The following is a 15,292-nucleotide window of genomic DNA, read 5'->3' as shown; positions in this document are numbered from 1 at the left end:
TTCACTGGTTTGGTCCTTGGGATGAGAGGGTTGTCCTATGATGAGAAGCTAAGTAGATGGAATCTATATTCTCTGGAGTTCAGAAGATTGAGGGGTGATCTCATTGAAACATACAGGATTCTGAAGGGGATTTCTAAAAACTTTTGATAAGTTGTTTCCCCTAGCTGGGGAATTTAGAACTCAGAGCTGCAGTGTTAGGATAAGCAGCGGTCATTTGGCATGGAGATGAAGAAAATGAATTCACTCAAGGGGTTTGAAATCTTCGGAATTCTCTACTCCAGAGGAATGTGGATGACCCATTGTAGAATATATTTAAGACTGAGAGATTTCTGATCTCTCATGGAATCAAGCAATATAGAGAGTGGGTGGGAAAATGAATTTGAAGCCAAATTTCAGCCCTAATCGTACTGAATGGCAGAGCAGGCTCGACAGACCATATGGTCTACTCCTGCTCCTACTTCTTATGTTATGAACTAAAAATCTTCTACCAGCATGTAAATAGTAAGCATGTAGACGAGGCAGAAAAAGGTCTATTAGGAACAAAGAGGTAATATATATGCTTGCAGAAGCAGGGCAAGGCTAGGACACTTAAAACAAGTACTTAGTATTGCTGTTCCTTAAGGATGAGGGTACTAACAAAATTCGGGTGGAAATGGAAATGGTAGAGATAATGGATAGGGTGAAAGTTGTTGGGCGGGACGTATTGTAAAGGCTAGCCATACTTAGAGAGTGGATAAGTCATTTGGTCAGAATGGCTTGCATTCAAGGTTGCAAAGGGAAGTGGGGAGAGGGGTGGATAGAGCAGAAGGGCTTGCCATAATCTTCCAATTTTCCCTAGATAGGGTGGCAAATGTGATATCCTTATTTAAAGAAGGGGGTAAGAACTTTCCGAGTAACCACAGGCTGGTCAGTTTAACATCAGTCGTGTGGTAAGGTTTTAGAAACAATAATCTGTTGTGAATGCGAGGTTTTATAAAATGGTTATGATTTTGAAAACCTTGAAAAAAATGGGAATGAAGTCCCACTTAGAAGCTATTGACTCACTTGCCATGGGTTAAGCTCCAGGTGGTTATGTTATACCCTGGTGTCCTTTAACAAAGGGAATGCTAAGGGCATGTATGAGGGAATCAAAAAGGTATGATATGATTTGATATGATATGACATGATTTGGCCAGAGTGAACTGGGAGCAGCTACTTTTAGGTAAATCTGCGTCACAACAGTGGGACTTATTCAAGGAGGAAATAAGGAAAATACAGGGTCAACATATTCCAGTAAAGATAAAGGGTGGGACCAACAAATCCAGGGAACCCTGGATGTCGAGGATGGGTTGGATAAAGAGAAAAAAGGATGTTTATGGCAGATACTGAGGGCTCAAAACAGCGGAAGTCCTAGAGGAGTATAGAATGTGTAGGGGGGAAACTTAAAAAGGAAATTAGGAGAGCAAAAAGGAGGCATGAAAAAACATTGGCAGGTAAAATAAAGGAAAATCCAAAGTTATTCTACATTAACAGTAAGAGGGTAGGGAAAGAGTAGGGCCTATTAAGGACCATAGTGGTAATTTGTGTGTGGAGCCGGAAGACGTAGGTAGGGTTCTAAATGAATACTTTGTGTCAGTGTTCACAAGTGAGAGGTACGACATGGGTATGGAAATCAGGTAGAAGGACTGTGATATAATTAAAGAAATTAGCATAGAAAGGGAGGAGGTTCTAAGTGGTCTGGCAGGCTTAAAAGTAGATAAATCTACAGGCCCGGATGAAATGTATCCCAGGCTTTTGAGTGAGGCAAGGGGGAAGCAGCAGGGGTGCTGGCAATAACTTTAAATACCTCTCTGGTCACAGGAGAGGTGCCAGAGGATTGGAGGACAACCAATGCGGTATCGTTATTCAAGAAGGGATAAACCAGGGAACTACAGGCCAGTCAGTCTAACCTCAGTGGTGGTGAAATTATTGGAAGCAATTCTGAGGAACAGAATTAATCTACACTTGGAAAGGCAAGGATTAATCAAGGTCAGTCAGCATGGTTTTGTTAAGCGGGGGTCATGGCTGACCAATTTTCGAAGAGGTGTGTAGATGAGGGTAATGCATTTGACATAGTCTACTTGGACTTCAGTCTACTTATCCTTTTGATAAGATCCCACATAGGAGACTGATAAAGAAGGTAAGAGCCCTTGGGATCCAAGGCAATTTGGCAAACTGGATCCAGAATTGGCTGAGTGGCAGGAAACAGAGGGTGATGGTCTAGGGATGTTTTTGTGACTGGATGCCTGTGTCCAGTGGGGTTCCACAGGGATCGGTGTTGGATCCCTTGCTGTTTGCGGTATATATAAATGATTTAGACTTGAATGTAGGAGGGTTGATCAGTAAGTTTGCGGATGACACGAAAATTGGTGGGGTGGTAAATAGTGAGGAGGATAGCCTTAGATTACAGGAGGATATAGATGGGCCGGTCAGATGGGCTGATCAGTGGCAAATGGAATTTAATCTAAATAAGTGTGAGGTGACGCATTCGGGCAGGACAAATAAGGCACGGAAATACACGATGAATGGTAGGACCCTGGGAAATGCCAAGAATCAGAGGGACCTTGGTGTGCATGTCCACCGGTCCCTTAAGGTAGTGGGACAGGTAGATAAGGTGGTTAAGAAGGCAGATGGGATACTTGCCTTTATTAGCCGAGGCATAGAACATAAGAGTAGGGATGTTACGCTGGAGCTGTATAAAACGCTGTTTATGCCACAGCTGGAGTACTGTGTACAGTTCTGGAATCCGCATTATAGGAAGGATGTGATTACACTAGAGAGAGTGCAGAGGAGATTTACCAGCATGTTGCCTGAGCTGGAGAGTTTTAGTTATGAGGAGAGATTGGAGAGACTGGAGTTATTTTCCCTGGAGCAGAGGAGATTGAGGGGGAACATGATTGAGGAGTATAAAATTATGAAGGGCATAGATAGGGTAGACAGGAAGGAATTTTTCCCCTTGGTGGAGGGATCAATAACCAGGGGGCATAGATTTAAGGTAAGTGGCAGGAGGTTTAGAGGGGATGTGAGGGAGAATTTTTTCACTCAGAGGGTGGTGGGAATTTGAAACTCTCTGCCTGAAAGGGTGGTAGAGGCAGAAACATTTAACAAGTATTTGGATGCGCACTTGCGATGCCATGGCATACAAGGTTATGGGCCTAGTGCTGAAAAATGGGGTTGGAATAGTTAGATATTTGTTTGACCGGCGCAGACTCGATGGGCCAAAGGGCCTTTTTTGGTGCTGTAGACCTCTATGACAACAGATTCATCAGCAAGGAAAATGGCTCCACTGAAAACAAAGGCCGAGGAAGTGATCGCTGACTGCAATAAAGTGTTGGAGAGATGGGTGGAACACTACCTTGAATTGTACTTTAGTGAGTACACTGTCACTGACGAAGCTCCAGGCACTATCGAGCCCACAGTGGAGATGCTTAGTAAAGATACTAACGTGCTTGCCATGGGCAAAGCTCCAGGTGATAGTGTTCTACTGCTTCAACTCATCAAGAACAGGAAACTAGCACTCTGCATGAACTTCTCTGTCTACTGGAGGGAGAGGGCTGTGCAACAGAAATGCTGTGAACAAAGGAACAAATATTGCCTTCACTGATTTCACCAAGGTACTTGAGCATGTGACAGAGGCAGTCTCTTTAAGCTGCTGGAGAAAACTGGCTGCCCTCCAAAGTTGCTCCATGTGATCTCTTTCCACGACAACATGATGAGGAAGGTCAGCTATGACGGGGCAACGCCAGAACTCTATGAGATCCACAGTAGGGTCAAACAGGGTTGTGTTCTGGTGCCAACATTTTGGCATTTTCTTCTCTTTGATGCCATCATATGCTCATCTACAGAGGATGGCTACTTACACACCAGAACTAATGGAAAGCTGTTCAGCCTTGCTCGGCTGAGATGTAAGACAAAGGTGCACTGAGTCCTGATCAGAGAGTTGCCCTATGCTGACGATGTCACACTAGATTCCATACCGAGGAACACCTTCAGTGGCAAATGGACAGACTCTCTCACACCTTGGTTTGACCATCAACATCAGGAAGACAAACATCCTGGTCCAGGATGATGCCATACCACCATCTATCAGCAATGACAATGTGATGCTGGGATTGTTGATAGTTTCACATATCTAGGCTCAACAATCACCAGTAATCTGTCATTTGATGCTGAAATCAACACGTACATTACAAAAAATGCAGCTGTTATGTCACAGCTAAATAAGAGCATGGAACAACAATAGTCTCATAGCACCAAATTGTTAATCTACCTGAGTGCACTTCTCTACAGTGGAGACACCTGGACAACATATGGTAGGCAGGCAAAAAGGCTGAATAGGTTCCACTGTTGCTGTCTCAGACGTATCCTTGGCATCTCTTAACAGGAAAAAGATCACCAATGCAGAAATCCTGGACTGTGTTAATTCCATCAGCATCCTTACTTATGAAGTCCAGTATTCTCCTGACAAGAGATGTTAACCTAACTGGGTGTGTAATTCCCTGGTTTCCCGCTCTCACCATTCTTAATCACTGAAGTGATAAGCACACATTGTCAGTTTCTGAACTGAGAGAACTTTGGAAGATTACAGTTAGGGTATCTGCATGTTCTCACAAACTTGTTTCATACGCTGAAGAGGAAACCACCTGGTCCATAGGATTTGTTATTCTTTAGTGTACATGAAGATATTAATGTATATAATGTTATTGGAAATTTTTTAAATTGGACTTGTAGTAGGGTCACTGTGGGTGTGTGTGTGTGTCTTAATTGGATTAAAGCCAGCTAGTCTTTGTGCTTTGATGTACAGTAGGTTTGAGATGTTAAACAGTATGGTAGAGGATACATTTGCATTTTATTGAATAAACCATTCAGAGACTGGGGGTGAAATCTTGCACTTAGCTAGGAGACACCAAGCACCAAGTTTATATTACTAATAAAATTGGTACTATGAAAGGGGTTTTATTGTTAGTAGAGGTGGAATTCAAAGGGTCTGGTGATACAATGAGTATTTACTTTCAAAGGGCAGGCTATGTACATACAGAAAGGAGCTCTGTGTGTAAAGGTCCGAAGCATGCCACCTGAAGCCTACAATGGTGCAAAAGAACCAAACTGAAAGAAAACTCATTTTGAATTTATAAGATAAAATGTGCTTTGCTTGGTGTCTGTTTAAGTCTATGGGTTATTGTTGCCTTGGTGAAGATAATTACCTAGGGGATTTGTTTAAAAGTTATTATGGTAGTAAATAGTAGAAATGTGCATGTGTTTAATTTTTGTTAAATTAATAAATGTTCAATTTAATTTATATAAAAAACCTCTTGAGGCTTGGTGGGTTTCATTTCTGAATTCATAGCTGCATCTCACACATACCAATTGAAAATACAGGTTATGACAGTTGTTTAATATTTCCCTCTGGGATTTTAAATAACTCAGCCTTTACCAACTGCTGTGTCATAAGTGCCATTATTTTCTTCATTCCTGTTATTTTGTTGATGTTAATTTTGGTGAGTCCCTGTGCCTGATGCAGTATTAGTGTTCTTGGGATTTCCATTATGCAGACCTCTTTCTCCACGGTAAATACTGATGCAATTAATTCAAATGTGTTCGCCATGCCCTTATTCTCATTGGCAATACAACTGTTTCCAATTTTCAAGGAGTCCACATTGTTACTGACCATCCTCTTTTTCCTCTAATTGCAATAAAGCATTTGGCCCAGATCTGCATCATTACAGAGAGCCTCGTGGCAAAAATAGTGGAAATTGACCAAAATCCTAAGTTAAACCCCCCAAACATGGCAATTTATTTTCGGAGGGGTGGGACTGGAGTCTGGCTGGGGTTCGTGCATGCGTGGTTTGTGAAGGCAACTGGCAATTTAAATCACCAACTGCTTCCACTGAAGTGGGATTTTGTCAGGCCAGGAGCGTGAAACCCTGTGTTTGCGGATTAGGCTAGCTAAAAAGCTGGTCTGAACTTGGTGGATTCATTTGGATAGCCATGGTATAGTGCCCCTTTGGATATTGTCCCAGGACATCTTTGGGACAGGGAAGGCACCTTTTGTGTGAGGTAAGACACCCTTTGGAATTCTTAAAAGTAAATGATCGTGCATTTTTTATGCAGCTTGCTGCAGCGGCCCTCAGGAAAAAGTGCCCCGAATGGTGGGGTCAGCATTCAGTGGGGGCTGGGGGTGTCATAGTCATATAGTCATAGAGGTCTACAGCACCGAAAAAGGACCTTCGGCCCATTGAGTCTGCGCCGGTCAAACAAGTACTGACCTATTCTAATCCCATTTTCCAGCTCTAGGCCCATAGCCTTGTATGCCATGGCATCGCAAGTGCACATCCAAATACTTCTTAAATGTGTCTGCTCTACCACCTTTTCAGCCAGTGAGTTCCAGATTCCCAATATCCTCTGGGTGAAAATAATTCTTCCTCACATCCCTTCTAAACCTCCTGTCCCTTACCTTAAATCTATGCCCCCGGTTACTGATCCCTCCACCAAGAGGAAAAGTTCCTTCCTGTCTACCCTATCTATGCCCCTCATAATTTTATATACCTCAATCATGTCCCCTCTCAAGCTCCTCTGCTCCAGGGAAAATAACCCCAGTCTATCCAATCTCTCCTCATAACTAAAACTCTCCAGCCGAGGCAGCATCCTCGTAAATCTCTTCTGCACACACTCTAGTGCAATCACATCCTTCCTATAATGCGGATTCCAGAACTGTATGCAATGCTCATGCACCCTGGAGTCCAGCCTGCCACTCTTGGACACAGATCAGAGGATCGGAGGCAGCCCCAAGTGCCAAGACAGGTTGGTTAAAAGGCCTCAGTTCTCTGAGACTTCATCCCAGTTTTGTTGTTGAATATTAAGCCCTCTAGCCCTCACCCACCCACTCCTCATCAATGACAATCTATGCCCCTCCACCCACCCCAATGGCCCCTTATTCCCTCCATGCCATCCTAAGGGCCCTCATATCTTCCATGACAAACTATGCCCATCTACCCACCCTCATGTCCCCTTATAGTCCATCAACCTAGTGCTAACTCATGCCAACCCATGACCCCTCCACCCACCACCCTTTGCCCTTACACCCTACATGCCAACTCACTCAGTAGCCACCAAGGGCAGACCTCAGGATCCATGCTGAGCTGAAATGTAATAAAGTTCAATGGGAAAAATGTTCTCCCCATTAGGGAGCAGGCGCAAATCCAATCGGCGCCCCCGATTGGGGACGTGCCACCATTTTACATGGGTGGACCAATGAAGGCATATGCGCTCCCTGTGCTGGTGGGGAAGAAGATTCCCTCAGCCAGGAGTGCGCTCTTTCGCGAATACGTAAGGAGATGGGCTCTGATTTAAAATTTGTAATAGAAATGATAAAAAAATTTCCCTGACATGTCCATAACTTTTATTGAAACCTTTAATAAAAATTTAAATACCCTCATGGAACCTCATCCCACCCATGGATGAGGCTTCATGCTTTTTCCAAAGCCCGCCAGGGGTCCCGGCCTGCCCGCCAGCCTTAAGGTTGAACGGGCAGGTCCATTAATGACCTTAATTAGTTTTTCAATGGCCTCAATAGGCCGTTGACAGGTTAGCGGGTGTGCAGCTGACTTGGCTGCGCCCCTGCTGACCTGAAAACGGAAATGACATAGGATGAAGTCGGTAGTTCCACTCGACGTCATCCTGCGTTATTTTACGCATCAGTGAGCGGGCCATGTCCCCGCTCGCCGGCCAGAAGATCCTGCCCTATGTATCTATTATAGACTTTGCTACGTAAAACTACACTCCAATAAAAGCCCATTAAACACAGTTAAATCACTTCAAGTACTTAATCCCTTATAAAAACAAACATTTGTATTCATAACCCCACATCAAAGATAGCTAATCCTTTAATAAACTCTTGGATCTGTCAAACTGTGAACTTACAGCCCACCACTGTGATATTGACAAGTTGTAGAAGCAGTCAAGCAATAAAATGGTATAATAATAGCATTTAGGGTTGTGTCAACAAATGATTATTGAAACTGCAAGCACTGATGTTTTCCAACTCAGAGACACAGGCAAGTTAGCTTTTCCAAAATTTAAATGGATCACCATTTAAATAATTTGACAGCTTGACTGGTCCACAGGCATAATCTGCCTCTTATGAGCATTCACGCCTACTCTTAAAAAAAATATAAGACACAATGTGGGATAAGGCCCTTGGTCCAGCGAAAATGGGGTCTGTTTGAACTTAGAACCCAGTTCAAATAGCCCTGCTGGGTTTGAGAGTCATGTGAGTCATATCCCAGCAAAATATCATCTGTTGAAAATCAGGGATCCAGGGTCCCGGGGCCTTTTGGATAAGGCAGACTCTGTGAAAATCTAGGCCAAAGGCTAACACATGTAACTAAGAATTAAATTAATTCCTGATGGATTCAAAATTTAGGTGTCCGGTAGTTCCACAAATTGCCAAATATTTTGATTTATTGGTGTATAATATACTGAAGTAATCAGAAATAATTAAGTTACAGTGAAACTTAGTCTAAGATACAGAGGGAAGCTAAGCATAACCCATTTATAAAATGTTACAGTTGAGACTGGTGATATTCTGATCCTTCACTACCTGGTTTCCTTATAAGATTGCTTGGGACTCCCCCACTGTTGTACTGCAGAGGGCTGCTAAGTCACTGTGTGTCACTGCACAGTACCACAAGGAGCTGACAACTAAGTGACAATGGCAGAAATTCACCCTGAACCACAAATAGTTGCATTCTGCATAGCAATGGGCACAGCATTAAATGCAGCTGTCCTATCCAATGTCTTAAAAACAAAAAACTGCGGATGTTGGAAATCCAAAACAAAAACAAAATTGCCTGGAAAAACTCAGCAGGTCTGGCAGCATCGGCGGAGAAGAAAAGAGTTGACGTTTCGAGTCCTCATGACCCTTCGACAGATGTCCAGAAGATCCAACGTCTTCCCAGATAGAAAATGTTGCATATAAGGGACAAGCCGGGGCTCAGAATTAGTTTAGGTCCATTTTTGGGAGCAAATTAGGAGCAATTTGGGAATGCAACACTCTGCTCCCCATAGCCAAATTTGCGGATGTGGCCAAGCCAGTGGTCAAAAAAGATTAGTGAAATGTATAATATAATTCTGTGGACCCAGGAAGTCTGTGCCTGTCTCCAGCTATCAATCCTCGCCTCTCCTTGGACTTACCTGAGGGCCACTGTCATCCAGGCAAGCGGCCTGAAATCCATTGCTTTTGTTGGGCGAGCTGCCTCTGGAAGCAAAACAGCTCAACCTGATTACTTAAGTGTGGCCTGAGGACCAATTTCTTCACTCGCTTTGATCATTCTCATTTACTGGCATAAAAATAGCCTAATGGAATTTCTAGTTTATTGTATGGGGCAAACCTGATGCCTGGCCCGCTCATGAGTGAACAATTCGTCAGAAGGATCATTTTAACAGATATTACAGATTCAAGGGGCCTAGCACTTATTTAAAGCATCTGCTGGAATAAAGCATTGTCGGCATGAATTTGGTAGTGGGGCCAATGCCTGTGTAGATTTGGCACAGGCTGTCCCACTGACACATTGGTGTATTTTGTGCCTGTTTTATTGAAAAATACAAACCAATTTGTATCCTCTGTACTTTGAAACAAACTTCTTTAGGTTTTGCCGACACAATGCTCTTGTCAACGACTTGTCGTGGATCCTGGCTCTGCGATTGCTACCTGTACAAGGTGGAAATGGAGGTCAGTATCCCAAGTCTACAAAGTGGGATTCAACCTTCCTGAAAGTAGCCTCTTAGGATGTCACAGGATACAATTAAAACTGTGGCAACTGCAACTTCACTGAAAAACTTAGAAGATAAAAGCTCACAATAAATTACCCAATTGTTTAAACTGATACCTGTGGAATAATTTAACTATACACTATAATTCCTCTCATCATTGATAAGGTACAGTTAAGTAATGGAAAAGGTACAGTTAAGTAATGGAAAAGCTACAGGAGATGCCCATTACAGACACTAAGAGACAATAGCCGGGATTTTCCGGCACCATCATGGAGGGATCCGGTGCAAGAGATTGGGCAGCCCAGCCTAAAGTCCATTTACTTTGGTCGGGACTGGACGATCCTGGTGGTGGGCAGGGCTGGAAAATCCGGCCCAATGTCTTTCAACCTATCTGATCCTAGTCAGACAAGATTAACTCAAAGTGCTGTGTGACTGCCTAAAGGATACAAATGAGGTTCTGGGTGTTGTTGAACATGGAGACTCCAGAGAAGAAACCCAGCAGCTCAATTAGAAACATGCCCAGAGTCACCGATAATGCCACAATTAATCTGGAAGGAAGCAAAGGAACAACAATCAACAGACATTCAAGAGAAACCAATAAATTCTTGTGCACAGACTACTAGAGAAAAAGTGGAACCAGATATGCAAAATGTGTAACACCAGGAAAACACAGGAGAGCCGTCTGTCTAACATGACCAATCTGCCCTTCATAACAAAAACAGAAAGAGCTGAAAAAACTCAGGTCTGGCAGCATCCGTGGAGAGAGAAAGTGTTAATTTTTCGCATCCAATATGATTCTCCTTCAGAACCTCTAATCTGCCATTATATTAGCCACCATTAACCACACCTCAATTTATTTTGTTTTTGATTTCATGATACAGTTTATTACATTTAAAAATTCATTTAGTTTAAATTTTTAGATTATATCTGTGATTTGGAATCCTTCCCTATCTATGCCAAGATTCAATGACTCCTCACCCTTCTCAATGGCAGGGAATATAATCCAAATTTACCAAATCTCTCATCATAACTCAATCCCATCATTCTCTGAGTCGTCCTGTTGAACTGTCACCGGACCTTCAGCAAAGTCAATACAGCCTCCCTAAGGAGAGATGCTCAAAACTGAAGGCCTGGCCAGTGTTTTGTATAACAGAAGGAGCACTTCCTTAATATTAGATTTAGGTCCATAACAGGCATAGCAAGTGGCATCCTTAAGAGTCCAACAAGACTCGTGTCATGCCAGAAGTGCTTCACTCACCATACAGGGTCAGACTGCTCAGTCAGTGCCTGTGGTGACCTTTAAACAGCTGTGAGGCCCACTGTTCATGCCAGTCAGGGGCTGAACACCTGTTTTGAAATCAATGAAAGGAGAATTGGCTTGCTACCGACCTTATTTTCCGAAAAGTTTCTCATTTTTCAATCATCTTAATGTATAGCCGTGAGGATCAGGAGTGCTACTCCCAACTCACATTAGAAGTGTAGGCTGATAATGGCCATCAGCAGCCCCTGCCCAGGCTCCTGAGGCCAGTATCTGAACTGACTGATCTTGTTACCCCAAATCAGGACTGCAAATAGCACCAGTGCTTATCCGTACTGTTCTAAAGAGGATAGTGGACCAATTTGCCATGGTCTTCTGTCAACATCATACGCAGGACGTACAGCACCAGGATAACACCCCAATTTATAGAGTCACAGTCTTGGCACAGTAGGTGCCCATTAAGTCCATGTGGCTTTCTGTAGAATAATCCAATCCAATCCACTCTAAGCTGTAGCCCTGTAAATTCATTTCCTTCAAGTGCCATTCTACCTTTTGAAACCACCGCCAACATCCTTATAGGCAGTGAGTTCAGGTCATTTCCACTTGTTTCGTAAGAAGCTCTTCATTGCCCTGCATCTCTTGCCCAAAACCATAAATCTGTGTCCCCTTGCCCATATGCCATCAGCTAATAGGAACAGCTTTTCTTTGTCTACCTTATCTAATCCTGTCATAATCTTTTATACCTTCATCAAATCTCCCCTCAGCCTCCTTTGTTTCAAGGAGAATAACCCCAGCTTCTTCAACATAACTTTGCAGCTAAAACCCCTCGTCCCTGGAACCACTTTAGTAAATCTCCTCTGCACCCTCCCAAGGACCCCACATCTTTCCTGAAATGTGGTGACTAGAACTGGATACAATACTTCAATTGCAGCCTAACCAGAGTTTCATAAAATAATTCAAGCGAAATCCACCTCCTAGACCAATGGCTCTGGTGATGAAGTCCAGCTTTTCAGAGTCTTAACTGAGCACTGGTAAGGGAGCTTTAAGGGTTAATTTCTATCTAAAGTGTAGCCTTTTCTTTCCTTTGATTTAGCAATTAACTAAAAAAATACTTCTCAAGTTAAGTGAAGTTAAGTTTTATTCAGGCCTTAAAACAGGGGTATACAAGCTCTCCGAGAGTAGCTGCAGCTAGTTAGTTAGGTAGCTAGCTTAAAAGCTAGCTTTTCAGAAGCTTGAATCAGTTGTTTTTCAGAAACTATAAATACAGGCCTTCCTCAGTGCTGTTTTGTCTGTCGAATGCTGCTTCAAGTGCACAGTGTAACGCGGGGGTTTGGTGAATGAGGGAGTTCAGTGAAGAGGGGAAGGATGTGCTTTCTTTTTCTACCTTTTTCCAAACTCAAGTAGCTGGATCTTACTTCAGTACAGGGGAAGAAATTGATTTTTGAGTAACTGGTAAGATATTCTATTTATTCTAATTGTAATAAATAGTTTCTAAAGTTACAGTATGACAGGTCAGCTGGTCCATGGAATGTACATCATGTGGTACATGGGAATTCATAGAGGCATCAAGTATTCTAAATCCACAGGAAATGTCACCAGCTGTAGAAGCTTAAGCTCTGGCGGAAGCCACTGTGGTGCATCTGCAAGACTTAGAACTATGTGGATAGCATATTTGAGGTAGTCACACTGCAGATATGCAGGCAGAGAGGGAATGGGTGACCTCCAGGCAGTCCAAGAGAATCAAGCAGGTAGTGCAGGAGTCCCGAGTTTGTCTTGCTTGCCATTTGGTTTTCCATTTTGGAAACTGGTAAGGGCTATGGTTCTTCAGGGGATTGAAGCCAGAACCAAGTCTGTGGCACATCGGGGCAGCTCAGCTGCACAGGAGGGAAGGAAGAAGACTGGAAGAGCAATAGTAACAGGGGAATTCAATAGTCAAGGGATCAGACAGACGTTTCTGTGGCAGTAAATGCGACTCCAGGATGGTGTGTTGCATCCCTGGTGCCAGGGTCAAGGATGTCATGGAGCAGCTGCAAGACATCCTTCTGGGGGAGGGTGAACAGCCAGGGGTTGTGGTCCACACTGGTGCCAATAACATAAGTAGGAAGAGGGATGAGGTCCTGAAAGCAGATTGTAGGGAGTTAGGAAAGCAATTATAAAACAGGACCTCAAGAGCAGTAATCTCAGAATTATTGTCAGTGCCACATGCTAGTGAGCATAGGAATAGGAGGACTGATCGATTGAACATGGCTAGAGAGCTGGCGTAGGAGGGAAGGCATCAGATTTCTGAGGCATTGGGACTGGTTCTGAAGCAGGTGGGGCCTGTACAAGATGGGAAGGTTACACCTTAACAGGACTGGGACTAATATCCTCACAGGGAGATTTGCTAGAGCTGTTGGGGAGGATCTAAACTATCTTGTCAGGCTTTGGGAACCCAAGGGTAGCTTAAACTGGAAGGAAGTAAAGATGGCAACAGGAAGAATAAAGCAGAAAGCAAAATTAGAGGACAGCGAAACAAAGGCAAGCATCAACTAGGCTTCGAATGTGGAATAATGTCAAAAAGACAAAGTCAAGGGCACTCCATCTGAATGTGCACAGCATTCACAACAAGGTAGATGATTTAAAGGCACAAATAGAGATAAATGGATATGACCTAATTTCCATTATGGAACCGTGGCTATAGGGTGATCAAGACTGGGAACTAAATATTCAAGGATATCCAACATTTAGGAAGGACAGGCAAAAAAGGAAAAGGAGGTGGTACTGTACTAATATTAAGTACATTAGTAAGGGAGGATCTCAGATTGGAAGATCAAAATGTGGAATCTGTTTGGGTGGAGCTAAGGGACAGCAAACATTGGTAGGAGTTGTTTATAAGCAACCAAACAGTTGTGGTGGTGTGGGGCATGGTATTAAATCAGGAGATTAGAGAAGCATGAAGCATGGGCAATATAGTAATCAGGGGTGACTTTGATCTGCATAGAGACTAGATAAACCTAATGAGCACTAATGCTGTTGAGGACTAGTTTCTGGATTGTGTTGGGGATGGTTTTCTATTCCGTAAGTTCAGGAATTGACTAGAGAACAGGCTATTTTGGATCTAATATTATGTAACGAGAAACTGCTAATTAGTAATCTTGTTGTCAAAGAACCTCTAGGGATGAGTGACCATAATATGATAGAACTTTACATTCTGTTTGAAAGTAAGGTAGTTCAGTCTGAAGCCATGGTGTTAACTTTGAACAAAAGAAATTATGAAGTTATGAGGGGCAAACTGGCTGAAATGGAATGGGAAAATACATTAAAAGGTATGACGGTACATAGGCTATGGATATTATTACATAGTTTACAACAACTGTGGCTAACAAAGGAAGTTAAGGATTGTATAAGATTAAAAGAAAAGACCCATAAAGTTGCCAGAAATAGTAGTAAACCTTAGGATTGGGAGGATTTTAGAATACAGCAAAGGAAGACTAAGAAACTAATAAAGAGAGAATAGAATATGAATGTGAACTAGCAAAAAAACAAAAATGGACTGTAAAAGCTTCTATAGTTACATAAAAAGGAAACGTTTGGCTAAGACAAATGTGGGTCCATTACAGGCAGAGTCTGGAGAATTTATAATGGGGAATAGAGAAATGGCAGAGAAGCTAAATGTTTACTTTGTGTCTGTCTTCACTGAGGAAGAAGCAAGAAATCTCCCAGAATTAGAGTTCCAAGGGATTGGGGAGAATAAGGAATTGAAGGAAATTAGTATTAGTAAGAAGGTTGTATTGGAGAAATTAATGGGACTGAAAGTTGATATATCTCCAGGGCTTAATATTCTACATCCCAGAGCGTTTAAAGAGGTGGCTATGGAGATAGTGGATGCATTGGTGATCACCTCCCAAAATTCTAGATTCTGGAATGGTTCCTGCAAATGTCACCCCACTATTTAAGAAGGGAGGGAGAGAGAAAACAGGGAACTACAGGCCTGTTAGCTTTACAGCTTTACTAAAATCTATTATAAAGTATGTGATAAATGGACACTTGCATAATAATGATCTGAATGGGCGTAATCAACATGAATTTATGAATGGGAAATCATTTTTGAAGAACCCATTGGAATTTGAGGGTGTTACTAACAAAATTGATTAGGGGAGTCAGTGGATGTAGTATATTTGGATTTTCAGAAGGCTTTTGATAAAGAATCCACAGGAGGTTGGTTAGCAAAATTAAAGCACATGGGATAGAAAGTGATATACAGGC

The 15,292-nt window shown here is 42.7% G+C and overlaps 1 protein-coding gene across 4 annotated transcripts in view; it reads right to left on the bottom strand.

Annotated features, from left to right (window-relative positions):
* Positions 1-15,292, bottom strand: part of tmem107l (transmembrane protein 107 like) — a 68,665-nt gene that overhangs the window by 30,179 nt on the left and 23,194 nt on the right. For all 4 annotated transcript variants that reach the window (XM_041174070.1, XM_041174071.1, XM_041174069.1 and 1 more), the window contains exon 4: positions 10,237-10,337. In XM_041174070.1, the coding sequence (XP_041030004.1) occupies positions 10,237-10,337 (101 nt within the window). The remainder of the gene's footprint in view (positions 1-10,236; positions 10,338-15,292) is intronic.

Source organism: Carcharodon carcharias, chromosome 25 (genome assembly GCF_017639515.1).
Source record: "Carcharodon carcharias isolate sCarCar2 chromosome 25, sCarCar2.pri, whole genome shotgun sequence".
In the NCBI taxonomy this organism is placed as follows: domain Eukaryota; kingdom Metazoa; phylum Chordata; class Chondrichthyes; order Lamniformes; family Lamnidae; genus Carcharodon; species Carcharodon carcharias.
This window is presented reverse-complemented; position numbering and strand designations above follow the sequence as displayed.